We start from the raw sequence: 17123 nt of genomic DNA, 5'->3' as shown, positions 1-17123 counted from the left end.
AGAGACTGTTCTGCTGGTTGGGTTCCTAGGAGTATAGGGCAGCTGGGAGACTGTTCTGCTGGTTGGGACAGGTTATGTTCCTAGGAGTATAGGGCAGCTGAGAGACTGTTCTGCTGGTTGGGACAGGTTATGTTCCTAGGAGTATAGGGCAGCTGAGAGACTGTTCTGCTGGTTGGGACAGGTTTAGTTCCTAGAAGTATAGGGCAGCTGAGAGACTGTTCTGCTGGTTGGGACAGGTTAGGTTCCTAGGAGTATAGGGCAGCTGAGAGACTGTTCTGCTGGTTGGGACAGGTTAGGTTCCTAGGAGTTTAGGGCAGCTGAGAGACTGTTCTGCTGGTTGGGACAGGTTAGGTTCCTAGGCGTATAGGGCAGCTGGGAAACTGTTATGCTGGTTGGGACAGGTTATGTTCCTAGGAGTTTAGGGCAGCTGGGAAACTGTTCTGCTGGTTGGGACAGGTTATGTTCCTAGGAGTATAGGGCAGCTGGGAAACTGTTATGCTGGTTGGGACAGGTTATGTTCCTAGGAGTTTAGGGCAGCTGGGAGACTGTTCTGCTGGTTGGGACAGGTTGTGTTCCTAGGAGTATAGGGCAGCTGGGAGACTGTTCTGCTGGTTGGGACAGGTTATGTTCCTAGGAGTATAGGGCAGCTGGGAAACTGTTCTGCTGGTTGGGACAGGTTGAGACAGGTTATGTTCCTAGGAGTTTAGGGCAGCTGGGAAACTGTTCTGCTGGTTGGGACAGGTTATGTTCCTAGGAGTATAGGGCAGCTGAGAGACTGTTCTGCTGGTTGGGACAGGTTATGTTCCTAAGAGTTTAGGGCAGCTGGGAAACTGTTCTGCTGGTTGGGACAGGTTATGTTCCTAGGAGTATAGGGCAGCTGGGAAACTGTTCTGCTGGTTGGGACAGGTTATGTTCCTATGAGTTTAGGGCAGCTGGGAGACTGTTCTGCTGGTTGGGACAGGTTCAGACAGGTTATGTTCCTAGGAGTTTAGGGCAGCTGGGAAACTGTTCTGCTGGTTGGGACAGGTTAGGTTCCAAGGAGTATAGGGCAGCTGGGAGACTGTTCTGCTGGTTGGGACAGGTTGTGTTCCTAGGAGTTTAGGGCAGCTGAGAGACTGTTCTGCTGGTTGGGACAGGTTAGGTTCCTAGGAGTTTAGGGCAGCTGAGAGACTGTTCTGCTGGTTGGGACAGGTTATGTTCCTAGGCGTATAGGGCAGCTGGGAAACTGTTATGCTGGTTGGGACAGGTTATGTTCCTAGGAGTTTAGGGCAGCTGGGAAACTGTTCTGCTGGTTGGGACAGGTTATGTTCCTAGGAGTATAGGGCAGCTGGGAAACTGTTATGCTGGTTGGGACAGGTTATGTTCCTAGGAGTTTAGGGCAGCTGGGAGACTGTTCTGCTGGTTGGGACAGGTTGTGTTCCTAGGAGTATAGGGCAGCTGGGAGACTGTTCTGCTGGTTGGGACAGGCTATGTTCCTAGGAGTATAGGGCAGCTGGGAAACTGTTCTGCTGGTTGGGACAGGTTGAGACAGGTTATGTTCCTAGGAGTTTAGGGCAGCTGGGAAACTGTTCTGCTGGTTGGGACAGGTTTAGTTCCTAGGAGTATAGGGCAGCTGAGAGACTGTTCTGCTGGTTGGGACAGGTTATGTTCCTAGGTGTATAGGGCAGCTGGGAGACTGTTCTGCTGGTTGGGACAGGTTATGTTCCTAGGAGTTTAGGGCAGCTGGGAGACTGTTCTGCTGGTTGGGACAGGTTGAGACAGGTTATGTTACTAGGAGTATAGGGCAGCTGAGAGACTGTTCTGCTGGTTGGGACAGGTTGTGTTCCTAGGAGTTTAGGGCAGCTGGGAGACTGTTCTGCTGGTTGGGACAGGTTGTGTTCCTAGGAGTATAGGGCAGCTGGGAGACTGTTCTGCTGGTTGGGACAGGTTATGTTCCTAGGAGTTTAGGGCAGCTGGGAGACTGTTCTGCTGGTTGGGACAGGTTGAGACAGGTTATGTTCCTAGGATTATAGGGCAGCTGGGAGACTGTTCTGCCGGTTGGGACAGGATATGTTCCTAGGAGTATAGGGCAGCTGAGAGACTGTTCTGCTGGTTGGGACAGGTTTAGTTCCTAGAAGTATAGGGCAGCTGAGAGACTGTTCTGCTGGTTGGGACAGGTTAGGTTCCTAGGAGTATAGGGCAGCTGAGAGACTGTTCTGCTGGTTGGGACAGGTTAGGTTCCTAGGAGTTTAGGGCAGCTGAGAGACTGTTCTGCTGGTTGGGACAGGTTATGTTCCTAGGCGTATAGGGCAGCTGGGAAACTGTTATGCTGGTTGGGACAGGTTATGTTCCTAGGAGTTTAGGGCAGCTGGGAAACTGTTCTGCTGGTTGGGACAGGTTATGTTCCTAGGAGTATAGGGCAGCTGGGAAACTGTTATGCTGGTTGGGACAGGTTATGTTCCTAGGAGTTTAGGGCAGCTGGGAGACTGTTCTGCTGGTTGGGACAGGTTGTGTTCCTAGGAGTATAGGGCAGCTGGGAGACTGTTCTGCTGGTTGGGACAGGTTATGTTCCTAGGAGTATAGGGCAGCTGGGAATCTGTTCTGCTGGTTGGGACAGGTTGAGACAGGTTATGTTCCTAGGAGTTTAGGGCAGCTGGGAAACTGTTCTGCTGGTTGGGACAGGTTATGTTCCTAGGAGTATAGGGCAGCTGAGAGACTGTTCTGCTGGTTGGGACAGGTTATGTTCCTAAGAGTTTAGGGCAGCTGGGAGACTGTTCTGCTGGTTGGGACAGGTTATGTTCCTAGGAGTATAGGGCAGCTGGGAGACTGTTCTGCTGGTTGGGACAGGTTATGTTCCTAGGAGTTTAGGGCAGCTGGGAGACTGTTCTGCTGGTTGGGACAGGTTCAGACAGGTTATGTTCCTATGAGTTTAGGGCAGCTGGGAAACTGTTCTGCTGGTTGGGACAGGTTAGGTTCCAAGGAGTATAGGGCAGCTGGGAGACTGTTCTGCTGGTTGGGACAGGTTGTGTTCCTAGGAGTTTAGGGCAGCTGAGAGACTGTTCTGCTGGTTGGGACAGGTTAGGTTCCTAGGAGTTTAGGGCAGCTGAGAGACTGTTCTGCTGGTTGGGACAGGTTATGTTCCTAGGCGTATAGGGCAGCTGGGAAACTGTTATGCTGGTTGGGACAGGTTGTGTTCCTATGAGTTTAGGGCAGCTGGGAAACTGTTCTGCTGGTTGGGACAGGTTATGTTCCTAGGAGTATAGGGCAGCTGGGAAACTGTTATGCTGGTTGGGACAGGTTATGTTCCTAGGAGTTTAGGGCAGCTGGGAGACTGTTCTGCTGGTTGGGACAGGTTGTGTTCCTAGGAGTATAGGGCAGCTGGGAGACTGTTCTGCTGGTTGGGACAGGCTATGTTCCTAGGAGTATAGGGCAGCTGGGAAACTGTTCTGCTGGTTGGGACAGGTTGAGACAGGTTATGTTCCTAGGAGTTTAGGGCAGCTGGGAAACTGTTCTGCTGGTTGGGACAGGTTTAGTTCCTAGGAGTATAGGGCAGCTGAGAGACTGTTCTGCTGGTTGGGACAGGTTATGTTCCTAGGAGTATAGGGCAGCTGGGAGACTGTTCTGCTGGTTGGGACAGGTTATGTTCCTAGGAGTTTAGGGCAGCTGGGAGACTGTTCTGCTGGTTGGGACAGGTTCAGACAGGTTATGTTCCTAGGAGTTTAGGGCAGCTGGGAAACTGTTCTGCTGGTTGGGACAGGTTAGGTTCCAAGGAGTATAGGGCAGCTGGGAGACTGTTCTGCTGGTTGGGACAGGTTATGTTCCTAGGAGTTTAGGGCAGCTGGGAGACTGTTCTGCTGGTTGGGACAGGTTGAGACAGGTTATGTTCCTAGGAGTATAGGGCAGCTGAGAGACTGTTCTGCTGGTTGGGACAGGTTGTGTTCCTAGGAGTTTAGGGCAGCTGGGAGACTGTTCTGCTGGTTGGGACAGGTTAGGTTCCAAGGAGTATAGGGCACCTGGGATACTTTTCTGCCGGTTGGGACAGGTTATGTTCCCAGGAGTATAGGGCAGCTGGGAGACTGTTCTGCTGGTTGGGACAGGTTGAGACAGGTTATGTTCCTAGGAGTATAGGGCACCTGGGAGACTGTTCTGCCGGTTGGGACAGGTTATGTTCCCAGGAGTATAGGGCAGCTGGGAGACTGTTCTGCTGGTTGGGACAGGTTATGTTCCTAGGAGTATAGGGCAGCTGGGACAGGTTATGTTCCTAGGAGTATAGGGCAGCTGGGAGACTGTTCTGCTGGTTGGGACAGGTTAGGTTCCTAGGAGTATAGGGCAGCTGGGAGACTGTTCTGCTGGTTGGGACAGGTTATGTTCCTAGGAGTATAGGGCAGCTGGGACAGGTTATGTTCCTAGGAGTATAGGGCAGCTGGGAGACTGTTCTGCTGGTTGGGACAGGTTTAGTTCCTAGAAGTATAGGGCAGCTGGGAGACTGTTCTACTGGTTGGGACAGGTTTAGTTCCTAGAAGTATAGGGCAGCTGGTTGGGACAGGTTATGTTCCTAGGAGTATAGGGCAGCTGAGAGACTGTTCTACTGGTTGGGACAGGTTTAGTTCCTAGGAGTATAGGGCAGCTGGTTGGGACAGGTTTAGTTCCTAGGAGTATAGGGCAGCTGAGAGACTGTTCTACTGGTTGGGACAGGTTTAGTTCCTAGGAGTATAGGGCAGCTGGTTGGGACAGGTTATGTTCCTAGGAATTTAGGGCAGCTGGGAGACTGTTCTACTGGTTGGGACAGGTTATGTTCCAATGAATTTAGGGCAGCTGGGAGACTGTTCTACTGGTTGGGACAGGTTTAGTTCCTAGGAGTATAGGGCAGCTGGTTGGGACAGGTTATGTTCCTAGGAGTATAGGGCAGCTGATCTTCTAGTCCACAAGCATTCAAACCTTAATACTAAGGAAATGCTAAGCAACTTCCACTCTATTCAAAGAGCCCATTCAGTACATTTATGTGATCACCGTGGAAACATGGCATAGCTGGTACCATGCTCTTATCTGAACCACACATCCATCTGGCTCCTTAGCGAACCATCGGGCAGAAGGAGTAGTTGACTTATTGATAGACTGAGTCTATCTTCATTTCCATCCCATTAGCAGATGCCATGACAACAGCGCACAGACAGTTGACTTTTTACCTCTCTGAGTTTCTCCCTGAGCTGCTCCCTCTCAGCGATGCGTCTCCTCCTCTCCTCCTCCTCCTTCAGGGCATCCCTCGTTTCCGTCCTCAGCTTGTCGTCCTTGAGGATTTTTCTGATCTTCTTCCTCTGTCCTTTAGGAGTGTCTCCATCCTCCTTCCCCGAGCCGTCCTCTCCTGACCCGCTCTGGAGGAGAGAATGAGGGTTAACCTCTCAACTTCAACCCCCAGGGGTCAACTGACCAATCCAAATCACACATTGTGTGTGACCTATGATGTGGTAACAATCAAACATCGCCAAATCAATGAATTCCAGACCAAATTCACAAATATAGAATTGAAAATCCTCTCCTTCCCTATACCTTGTCGTCAGATGAAGAATCCTGGGCCTCCACTCTAACCACTAGGCTACCCTGCCTCCCCTCCACTCTAACCACTAGGCTACCCTGCCACCCCTCCACTCTAACCACTAGGCTACCCTGCCACCCCTCCACTCTAACCACTAGGCTACCCTGCCACCCCTCCACTCTAACCACTAGGCTACCCTGCCACCACTCCACTCTAACCACTAGGCCACCCTGCCACCCCTCCACTCTAACCACTAGGCTACCCTGCCGCCCCTCCACTCTAACCACTAGGCCACCCTGCCGCCCCTCCACTCTAACCACTAGGCTACCCTGCCACCCCTCCACTCTAACCACTAGGCTACCCTGCCACCCCTCCACTCTAACCACTAGGCTACCCTGCCTCCCCTCCACTCTAACCACTAGGCTACCCTGCCACCCCTCCACTCTAACCACTAGGCTACCATGCCGCCCCTCCACTCTAACCACTAGGCTACCCTGCCTCCCTATACCTTGTCGTCAGATGAAGAATCCTGGGCCTTGATGCGGCGCCGTTTCTTCTTCTGGGCGTAGCTCCTCTCCTCCTTCTTCTTCTTCTTCTTGGAGGAGCGCGTGGTCCTCCTGTGTCTACTGCCTTCCTTCTCAGACTCCGACTCCTCCTCTGACGACGATTCCTTCTCACTGATCTCCTCACTAACTCCTGACTCACTGCTGCTAGCTGACTCCTTAAAGTCTGAGTCTGCTGAGTCATCACTACCCACTGGAGAGGTGGAGGGAGGAAGAGGGGAGGAGAAGAAAAGACAGGGAGAGGGGAGAAGGAGAAAGAAAGAGAAGAGAGGGAGAAAAAGGAGGATAGAGAGAAAGGCGGGAGGTAGAGTTGATTGAAAACAGTTTGCAGAGTAGGACTTCTATTCTGTTCCAAAGGTGTTAATACACAGGCCTAGAAAGACCAGGCCAGCTAGAGACCAGGCCAGCTAGAGACCAGGCCAGCTAGAGACCAGGCCAGCTAGAGACCAGGCCAGCTAGAGACCAGGCCAGCTAGAGACCAGGCCAGCTAGAGGCCAGGCCAGCTAGAGACCAGGCCAGCCAACCAGACAGCCCTCGTACCTTTCCGTCTGGTCCTCTTGGTCTCCTTCTTCTTCCCCTTGCTGGCTGGTTTCTCCTTCTCCTCTCCCGACTCCACTTTGTACAGCGTCAGTTTGTGGCGGAGCAGCCGGTGGCGACGCCCCACACTCGTCTTCACGTCCACATCAGAGCCAGAGCCCCCTTCATCCTCATCGTCATCGTCTGTTGAGGGGAACAAGCAGTTATTTCTACATCTAGTCTACTGACATAAACCATTAGTGGTGGAAAGAGGCACTGCAGAATCACTGTATCAACGAGTATGAAATGAAAAAGTGAATGTCGCTCACCCTCCTCCTGCTCCTCTCCTCCCTTCCCCTTCTTCTGTTCCTTCTCTTCTCCGTCCTCGTCAGAGCTCTCCTCTGCTCCTGAAGAGTAGTTAGCCTTGATCTGGGCCAGCAGCATCTTCTTGGCAATTCTATTGAGGAAGAAATTTAAATCAATGTTATTTGTCACATGCTCCGAATAAAACAGGTGTAGTGAAATGCTTACTTACAAGCCCTTAACAAACAATGCAATTCAAGAAATAGAGTTAAGATATTTACTATAAAAAAACAATTATAACGAGGCTATATACAGGGGGTGCCGGTACCGAGTCAATATGCAGGGGTACAGGTTAGTTGATGTAATTTGTACCAGAAGGTAGGGGTAAAGTGTTTATGCATAGATAATATTAGCTACGGAGATCTGCCTCGAAGAGAACATAAAATGCATCAAGCCCGTCTGGTAGGCTCACGTCACTGGGCAGATCGCGGCTGGGTTCCCCACTGTAGTTGTAAATTGTTTGCAAGCCCTGCAACATCCGACGAGTATCAGAGCCGGTGTAGTTGGATTCAATCTTAGTCCTGTATTGAAGCTTTACGTGTTTGATGGTTTGTCTGAGGGCATAGCGGGATTTCATATAGGCGTCCTTGAAAGCGGCAGCTCCAGCCTTTAGCTCAGTGCGGATGATGCCTGTAATACATGGCTTCTGGTTGGGATATGTACGTACGGTCACTGTGGGGACGGCGTCGTCAATGCACTTATTGACTGAGTTGGTATACTCCTCAATCCCATTGGATGAATCCTGGAAAACAGTCCTCTAGCGTAGCATTCGCGTCATCTGAACACTTCCGTAATGAGCAAGTCACTGGTACTTCCTGCTTTAGTTTTTGCTTGTAAGCAGGAATCAGGAGGATAGAATTATGGTCAGATTTGCCAAATGGAGGGCGGGGGAGAGCTTTGTATGTGGAGTAAAGGTGGTCTAGAGTTTAACTTCTAGTGACACCCCATCCCGTGAATGGTACCGTTGTCATCATCTGACACTAATTAGCATAACGCAACGGACATACATCTTCCTAGAAAATATTCCTGTTCATGAAAATCACAAGTGAAATATATTGGAACACAGCTTAGCCTTTTGTTAATCAACCTGTCATCTCAGATTTTCAAAATATGCTTTACAGCCAAAGCTAGACAAGCATTTGTGTACGTTTATCGATAGCCTAGCATAGCATTATGCCTTGCTAGCAGCAGGCAACGTTGTCACGAAAATCAGAAAAGCAATCAAATGAAATCGTTTACCTTTGATGAACTTCGGATGTTTTCACTCACGAGACTCCCAGGTAGATAGCCAACGTTAAAAATATTATTTTTGTAGGCAAAATAGCTCCGTTTGGCTGAGAAATCGACCAGAAATTGCGGTCACGACAACGCCAAAAAATATTCCAAATTAGCTCCATAATATCGACAGAAACATGGCAAACGTTGTTTATAATCAATCCTCAAGGTGTTTTTCAAATATCTATTCGATAATATATCAACCGGGACAATTGGTTTCTCAGTAGAAGCGATTGGAGTAATGGCTACCTCTGTATTTTACGCAAGAATTTCTCTGGGAGCCTCATGTGACCACTTGCGCAATGTGGCCGCCTACGGGTATTTTTCAACATAAATGCGTAAAACTACGTCACAATGCTGTAGACACCTTGGGGAATACGTAGAAAGCGTAATCTGGTTGATAGGGCATTCACAGCTCAATAGGGACGCATCGGAACGCAGGGCTTTCAAAAGATGAGTCACTTCCAGATTGGATTTTTCTCAGGCTTTCGCCTGTAACATCAGTTCTGTTATACTCACAGACAATATTTTTACAGTTTTGTAAACTTTAGAGTGTTTTCTATCCTAAGCTGTCAATTATATGCATATTCTAGCATATTGTCCTGACAAAATATCCCGTTTAATTTGGGAACGTTATTTTTCCAAAAATGAAAATACTGCCCCCGAGTACCAACAGGTTAAAGTACCCAGCCACCAGGAGCACAGCATATTCTTGTTTGCTATCGGCCTTATACAACTCATCGAGTGCAGTCTTAGTGCCAGCATCGGTTTGTGGTGGTAAATAAACGGCTACGAAAAATATAGATCAAAACTCTTGGTAGATAGTGTGGTCTACAGCTTATCATGAGGTACTCTACCTCAGGCGAGCAATACCTCAAGACTTCTTTAATTTTAGACATCTTTCACTAGCTGTTGACAAATACACACCACCCTCGTCTTGCCGGGCTTAGCTATTCTGTCCTGCCGATGCACGGAAAACCCAGCCAACTGTATATTATCCATCTCGTCGTTGAGCCACGACTCTGTGAAACATAAGATATTACAGTTTTGAATGTCCCGTTGGTAGGATAGTCTCGAACGGAGCTCATCCAGTTTATTCTCCAGTGATTACACGTTGGCCAATAGGAAAGATGGTAGAGGAGGTTAACCACTCGCAGACAAATTCTCACAAGGCACCCAGATCTCCACCCCCTGTACCTACATATTTTCTTAACACGAGTTACGAGGATTTGGACCCGTTCACAGAAAAGCAGTACATCCTTTACGTCGGACTCATTAAAAAGTCTTTGTCCAGTCGAGGAATGGAATCGCTGTTCTGATATCCAGAAGCTCATTTCGATCATAAGAGAAAGTAGCAGCAACATTATGTACAAAATAAGTTACAATGTGAAAAAACACAAAATAAAACAACTGGTTAGGAGCCCGTAAAACAGCAGCCATCCCGTAAGGAAATAAGAAAAAGGATTGAAGGATGTTCGTCAGCTGGTTGAGAAGCATGCAGTTCAGGACATATTTGGTTTGTCTTGAATTAAAATACTTTTAAATACCTGTTCTCAGGATCATCATCGTCCTCCTCATCGGCCATCTGGGAAGCGTCATGGTTACCTTCATCTCCTTCAGACACACAGAGAAGGGTCAAGGGTTAGAGACCGTGTTTTCCCATAAGAGACGGATGTCAGTTACATTTTCCACTTCAGATAAACTAGGATACTTTTCATTTAAAAGTCTTAGTTTGCCAGTCTGTCGGACCGTCTCCAGCTATATAGAATAATATGCATCTGCTAGCCATCTATTGATAGGATAGTCCTGTCCTTCACAAAGCGAGAGATGACACGTCCCGCCCCCAGGTAACACGTCCCGCCCCCAGGTACAATTTCTGCACACTGTGGTTGCAGTTTAATTTCCTTACAGAGCTGGTGAATTAGAATGTAACGTAAATGGTCATGACAAGTGAAAATCCACTTGGCCTAATTGTTTTCTGGCACATTTATTTTCTTTGTACCTTTCACATAGCAAGCCACGCGGAGTCACGGCGTTACGGTAGTCTGTTTACTGTGCTTTGACAACTGACCAGCAAGTGTTGACTATTTTATAAAAGGTGTAGAACTGAATAAAGTTGATCTCCTATACGCCTTTGCCGTTTATAAATCATGCAACGTCGTTATATGTCCATGGTATTGCTAGGCTCGCCGCTAAACAGCCTCGCCGCTAAACAGCCTCGCCGCTAAACAGCCTCGCCGCTAAACAGCCTCGCCGCTAAACAGGCTCGCCGCTAAACAGGCTCTCGCTAGGCTCGCCGCTAAACAGCCTCTCGCTAGGCTCGCCGCTAAACAGCCTCGCCGCTAAACAGCCTCGCCGCTAAACAGCCTCGCCGCTAAACAGCCTCGCCGCTAAACAGCCTCTCGCTAGGCTCGCCGCTAAACAGCCTCTCGCTAGGCTCGCCGCTAAACAGCCTCGCCGCTAAACAGCCTCGCCGCTAAACAGCCCCCCGCCAGGCTCGCCGCTAAACAGCCCCCCGCCAGGCTCGCCGCTAAACAGCCCCCCGCCAGGCTCGCCGCTAAACAGCCCCCCGCCAGGCTCGCCGCTAAACAGCCTCGCCGCTAAACAGCCCCCCGCCAGGCTCGCCGCTAAACAGCCCCCCGCCAGGCTCGCCGCTAAACAGCCCCCCGCCAGGCTCGCCGCTAAACAGCCCCCCGCCAGGCTCGCCGCTAAACAGCCCCCCGCCAGGCTCGCCGCTAAACAGCCCCCCGCCAGGCTCGCCGCTAAACAGCCCCCCGCCAGGCTCGCCGCTAAACAGCCTCTCGCCAGGCTCGCCGCTAAACAGCCTCTCGCTAGGCTCGCCGCTAAACAGCCTCTTGCCAGATTCACCATAAACAGCCTCTTGCTAGGCGCGCCATTGAATTTGAGGCCAACACCCAAACATTTTAATGGATCCGGTTTTTCCCAGATATCAAAGCGGTCTCCTGATGAGGTTCATTGTTGTGGACATTTTTTTTTATTTTTATGATGTGGGCTACTTAATTTCTAATTTAATACATAGTTTAAAGAACAAACATTATTGGGCTAATTCATATATTGTAGTAACACTTTAAAGACACTTAAACTCAAGAGAAGACAGGTTTAATTGAGTCGCATTTAGAAAATAATCCTGACCATATAGGCCCAGATCATATTCAAAACAACTAACAATAAGCTGAATTCATTCAATTCATTTAAATTGTAGTCTTTCGTTACCAGAGCTCTCTATCTCTGTTCCTGGAGAGCTACAGGCCTGTAGGTTCACACTCAAACCCTAATCTAGCGCAACTGACTAATAATGAACTGGTTGATAAACTGAATCCTGTTAGGTTACAACTGAGGTTCGAGTTACAACCTACAGGAGGGTATCTCTCGTGGAATAAAGGTTGGAGAGCCCTGTTCTACACAAAACCACAACTAATGTTTCCAATCTGGGAGGTAAACTCGATAAGGTATCAAATAATTTCACTGTCTATTTCGGATGGAATCTTCAGAAATAAACTCTTTGGCCAAAAAATGTCAAATCCTGGAGGTCAAGCCTCACACCCCAGGGGTCAAGCCTCACACCCCAGGGGTCAAGCCTCACAGCCCGGGGGTGCCTGGCTGGCTACTCTATGTACTTGTGGAAAACACTGCAGAGGTCAGGTGTTAAATCAGTGGAGTTTAGGTCGAGTTGTATTGACAACACAGTGTCGTCTGCCTTGTAGAAACGGAGAGCTCAATATACCGCTTTCAGAAACAACAGCTCTACTCACCTGAGGACTGGTGGAAGGTTCCCCTCCCTGCTACCAACGTCTCCTCCACGATGGGTTTAATCTTCTGCTGGTCTCCACTCTCCTCTCCAGACCCTCCTCCCTCCTCCTCGTCATCAGACGATGAATCTTGCTGCTTGGCTCCTCTACTTCTGGCTTTGCGTTTGAGTTCGTACGACCGCCTCCGATCTCCGCCCTTGTTCTCCTTCTCCTCTCTTTCTTTCTTCACACGGCTGCTCCTCCGTTTCCCCGTCGCCAGTTTGCTGAGTCCATTCATCTCCTTCTCCAGGTCCGAGTCGGAGTTAGAGGAGCCGCCCGAGCCCTTCTTCTTGGATGTCTTTTTGGCAGAAGCTGTGGAGGACTTCTTCTTCTTCTTCGCGTCTTCGTCTGAGTCGGACTCTGAGTTGTCTGAATCGTCAGCTTTCAGTTTGCGTTTGGCCGCCAGCTTCTTGTCAGTCTTCACCTTGTCATTCTCCTCCTCCTCTCCATCTTTCTTGCTGAGTTTGAACAGGCACCTTTTGAAGCTCCTGTTGCCCTGGTTACCATCGGCGTCCTGATGCGCATCCTCGTCCGAGCTGTGTTCCGCCGCTGCAGTCTGGAGCAGGATGTCCAGAACCTCGTCAGAGTCCACTTCTTGTTTAGAAGGGTCAGCGGTCACCTTGGAGGAGGCATTTCTCTGCTGCTCCTCCTCCTCCTTCTCACATTCCTTCTCCGAGCTGCCTTTGGTTCTATTCTTCAGCCTGCTGGGACTCTTGCCCTCTGAGTCGCTGTTCTCCGGAGAGGATTCGGCCAGCTTGTTCTTCTCGTCCGGTGACTTCCTGAGGGGTGTGGTCTTTGTGCGGCTGGAGCGGCGGCTGTCCTCCTCAGAGCCCCCACCTTCCTCCACCTCCTCCTTACTCTTCTCCCTCCCTCCATCCTTACGCCTCTGCTTCCCTCCATCCTTACTCCTCTCCTTCCCTCCATCCTTACTCCTCTCCTTCCCTCCATCCTTACTCCTCTCCTTCTCATTACTCCTCTCCTTCTCCTTACTCCTCTCCTTCCCTCCATCCTTACTCTTAGACCTGGAGGTGCGTGTGGTAACCACTGGAACAGGCGTCAGCTTCACGATCAGGTTCTTCACCTTGGGCATGGCCTTCCCCTTATAGGTTTCAAGTGACTTCCTGTTTGAGCCGGCGGCGGGGCTCTCGGATTGGCTAGCAGCGGTGGTTTCCATGGCGTCGTTGCCGGGCGTTAACCCTGTGGAGTCCGCCAGACTCTCTACCATTTGGAAGAGCTCGTCAGGGACGGCCGGCCCGACGGACACAATGTCTTTATCCCGGTCACCCTCCTCCTCCTCTCCATCCTCCTCCTCTTCTTCTTCTTCTTCCTCCTCCCCCTCCACTTTCACTGCTGTCTGGTCTTTGGCCTGGCTGTCTGTCTCTGTGTCTGAGTGGTCCTGAGGCGCGGGGGCGGGGCTCCGCTCCATCTCTGCGTCCTCTGACAAGCCGCCATCCTCCTCTAGCTCCTCCCCATCCTCAGTGTCGACCTTTTTATCCTCTTCTGCCTCCTGTCCATCCTCAACCATGTCAATCTGATCGTGGCAATCATGGCCGTCGGTGTTGGAAACAGCATCCCCGTTCTGCATCCCCTGGTCCTGGGAAGTGAACTGTGACTCCAAGTCCTCCTCTAGGGCAGCATGGGCCTTCTTCAGATCAGCCAGAACAGACCTAGAGAGAGAGAGAGAGAGAGATAGATGGATGAATGGATAGATTAGGCAAAAGAACAGAATTGGGTTGCCTCACTTACAGTGCCTTGCGAAAGTATTCGGCCCCCTTGAACTTTGCGACCTTTTGCCACATTTCAGGCTTCAAACATAAAGATATAAAACTGTATTTTTAACTGTATTCTTGTGAAGAATCAACAACAAGTGGGACACAATCATGAAGTGGAACGACATTTATTGGATATTTCAAACTTTTTTAACAAATCAAAAATTGGGCGTGCAAAATTATTCAGCCCCTTTACTTTCAGTGCAGCAAACTCTCTCCAGAAGTTCAGTGAGGATCTCTGAATGATCCAATGTTGACCTAAATGACTAATGATGATAAATACAATCCACCTGTGTGTAATCAAGTCTCCGTATAAATGCACCTGCACTGTGATAGTCTCAGAGGTCCGTTAAAAGCGCAGAGAGCATCATGAAGAACAAGGAACACACCAGGCAGGTCCGAGATACTGTTGTGAAGAAGTTTAAAGCCGGAATTGGATACAAAAAGATTTCCCAATCTTTAAAAACATCCCAAGGAGCACTGTGCAAGCGATAATATTGAAATGGAAGGAGTATCAGACCACTGCAAATCTACCAAGACCTGGCCGTCCCTCTAAACTTTCAGCTCATACAAGGAGAAGACTGATCAGAGATGCAGCCAAGAGGCCCATGATCACTCTGGATGAACTGCAGAGATCTACAGCTGAGGTGGGAGACTCTGTCCATAGGACAACAATCAGTATATTGCACAAATCTGGCCTTTATGGAAGAGTGGCAAGAAGAAAGCCATTTCTTAAAGATATCCATAAAAAGTGTTGTTTAAAGTTTGCCACAAGCCACAAGCCACCTGGGAGACACACCAAACATGTGGAAGAAGGTGCTCTGGTCAGATGAAACCAAAATTGAACTTTTTGGCAACAATGCAAAATGTTATGTTTGGCGTAAAAGCAACACAGCTCATCACCCTGAACACATCATCCCCACTGTCAAACATGGTGGTGGCAGCATCATGGTTTGGGCCTGCTTTTCTTCAGCAGGGACAGGGAAGATGGTTAAAATTGATGGGAAGATGGGTGGAGCCAAATACAGGACCATTCTGGAAGAAAACCTGATGGAGTCTGCAAAAGACCTGAGACTGGGACGGAGATTTGTCTTACAACAAGACAATGATCCAAAACATAAAGCAAAATCTACAATGGAATGGTTCAAAAATAAACATATCCAGGTGTTAGAATGGCCAAGTCAAAGTCCAGACCTGAATCCAATTGAGAATCTGTGGAAAGAACTGAAAACTGCTGTTCACAAATGCTCTCCATCCAACCTCACTGAGCTCGAGCTGTTTTGCAAGGAGGAATGGGAAAACATTTCAGTCTCTCGATGTGCAAAACTGATAGAGACATACCCCAAGCGACTTATAGCTGTAATCGCAGCAAAAGGTGGCGCTACAAAGTATTAACTTAAGGGGGCTGAATAATTTTGCACGCCCAATTTTTCAGTTTTTGATTTGTTAAAAAAGTTTGAAATATCCAATAAATGTCGTTCCACTTCATGATTGTGTCCCACTTGTTGTTGATTCTTCACAAAAAAATACAGTTTTATATCTTTATGTTTGAAGCCTGAAATGTGGCAAAAGGTCGCAAAGTTCAAGGGGGCCGAATACTTTCGCAAGGCACTGTACTTTGTAGCAGTCATAATATTAACATGTGTTAGGATACCTGAAGGCCTTGAGGTGTCTGGTCCCGCTGCCACCTCCTCCTGCTCCCTGCTCCTCCTCAGCCTGCTGGATGAAATGGATGAACGTGCTGTTGAGCCCTGTGGTCGTCTCAATCAGCTTCTTGGTCCTCTTCACCAGCTCCTTGGGGACCTTCAGGGTCTTATAGGAGAAGGTGAGGGTCCCTGACCCGTCTGAATGTTCCTTACCGTTCACCACAGCTTTACCATGGTGGTGGTGACCTTTACCCTTACTGTGCCCCTTCACCTCCTTCCTCTCTTTCTTGCGTCCCGTGCGCCAGAAGCTCTCCAGCTTGGTCAAGATGTTGGAGCAGTTGGCGGCGATGTCTGAGAGAGGCTGAGGGCTGCAGATGTAGCAGGACCATTTACTGTCCTCGTCGGTGATCATGGACAGCTCCTTGCGCCCCAGGTTACGCAGGATGCACTTCTTACAGAAGGCGTTGTGGCAGTAGTCACAGCAGATCAGGTTGCCACCTTCAGCACACCACCTTGGGGCGTAGTTAAGATAGCGAGGAAAGTCAACTTCAAAACGTGACGTATCTTAATTGGGATTTGCAGCTGTTGTTGGGAAGTAATGAATCATTCTAAAAAATGACAAAAATAGTGCACTATATAGGAAATAGGGTGGCAGTTGGGACGTAGCCCCTGGCGTGGACTAAAATAGGTGCCGGGACTCTTCGAAAGTAGGTACTCATAATCAAGAGCCAATATTGTACAAGAGGTGGCGACACTCAAGCAGTAGAACAGGGACCTTACGGCAGCTAGAACAATAGCGACCGTTTGAGGGGACCTACCTGCACTGTTTGTCCATGTTTCTGTGTTCTGTGAGGGGACCTACCTGCACTGTTCGTCCATGTTTCTGTGTTCTGTGAGGCGACCTACCTGCACTGTTTGTCCATGTTTCTGTGTTTTGTGAGGGGACCTACCTGCACTGTTCGTCCATGTTTCTGTGTTCTGTGAGGGGACCTACCTGCACTGTTCGTCCATGTTTCTGTGTTCTGTGAGGGGACCTACCTGCACTGTTTGTCCATGTTTCTGTGTTCTGTGAGGGGACCTACCTGCACTGTTTGTCCATGTTTCTGTGTTCTGTGAGGGGACCTACCTGCACTGTTTGTCCATGTTTCTGTGTTTTGTGAGGGGACCTACCTGCACTGTTCGTCCATGCCGTCCTCGTCTTTATTGATGTCATCGCTGGTGTAATACTTATAACACGACTAAAGGGAGAGGAAACAACAGTGATGCACAGATATTACGTTGTTGGCTGATACCGATATTGTCCTTGCCAAAATAAAACAATACCGATAACCGATATTTAACATTTTAGCAGCCTTTGAAGCATTTTAGTACAGTTAAATAGTTGCAGCGGTCTAAGGCACTGCATCTCAGTGCAAGAGGCGTCACTACAGTCCCTGGTTTGAATCCAGGCTGTATCACATCCGGCTGTGATTGGGAGTCCCATAGGGCGGCGCACAATCGGCCCAGCGTCATCCAGGTTTGGCCGGTGTAGGTCGTCTTTGTAAATAATAATTTGTTCTTAACTGACTTGCCTAGTTAAATAACGGTTACACACACACACACACACACCACATTGACCACAAAGTTATTTTGTTGTCATTTACGTATGTCCCCATTACCAGTAAAACATC

At 49.2% G+C, this 17123-nt stretch overlaps 1 protein-coding gene across 11 annotated transcripts in view; it reads right to left on the bottom strand.

Moving 5' to 3' along the window:
- Nucleotides 1–17123, bottom strand: part of LOC110516980 (transcriptional regulator ATRX-like) — a 146320-nt gene that overhangs the window by 100017 nt on the left and 29180 nt on the right. For 10 of the 11 annotated variants that reach the window (XM_036969814.1, XM_036969818.1, XM_036969813.1 and 7 more), the window contains 8 exons: nucleotides 16624–16691; nucleotides 15462–15965; nucleotides 12003–13705; nucleotides 9777–9843; nucleotides 6921–7048; nucleotides 6616–6795; nucleotides 6021–6268; nucleotides 5166–5351 (listed from right to left, as the gene is read on the bottom strand). In XM_036969814.1, coding sequence (XP_036825709.1) covers nucleotides 5166–5351; nucleotides 6021–6268; nucleotides 6616–6795; nucleotides 6921–7048; nucleotides 9777–9843; nucleotides 12003–13705; nucleotides 15462–15965; nucleotides 16624–16691 — 3084 coding nt within the window. Of the gene's footprint in view, nucleotides 1–5165; nucleotides 5352–6020; nucleotides 6269–6615; nucleotides 6796–6920; nucleotides 7049–9776; nucleotides 9844–12002; nucleotides 13706–15461; nucleotides 15966–16315; nucleotides 16560–16623; nucleotides 16692–17123 lie in introns of those variants that run through there. The other variant, XM_036969824.1, reaches the window with a different exon arrangement.

Source organism: Oncorhynchus mykiss, chromosome 31 (assembly GCF_013265735.2).
Source record: "Oncorhynchus mykiss isolate Arlee chromosome 31, USDA_OmykA_1.1, whole genome shotgun sequence".
Taxonomy (NCBI): Eukaryota; Metazoa; Chordata; class Actinopteri; order Salmoniformes; family Salmonidae; genus Oncorhynchus; species Oncorhynchus mykiss.
This window is presented reverse-complemented; position numbering and strand designations above follow the sequence as displayed.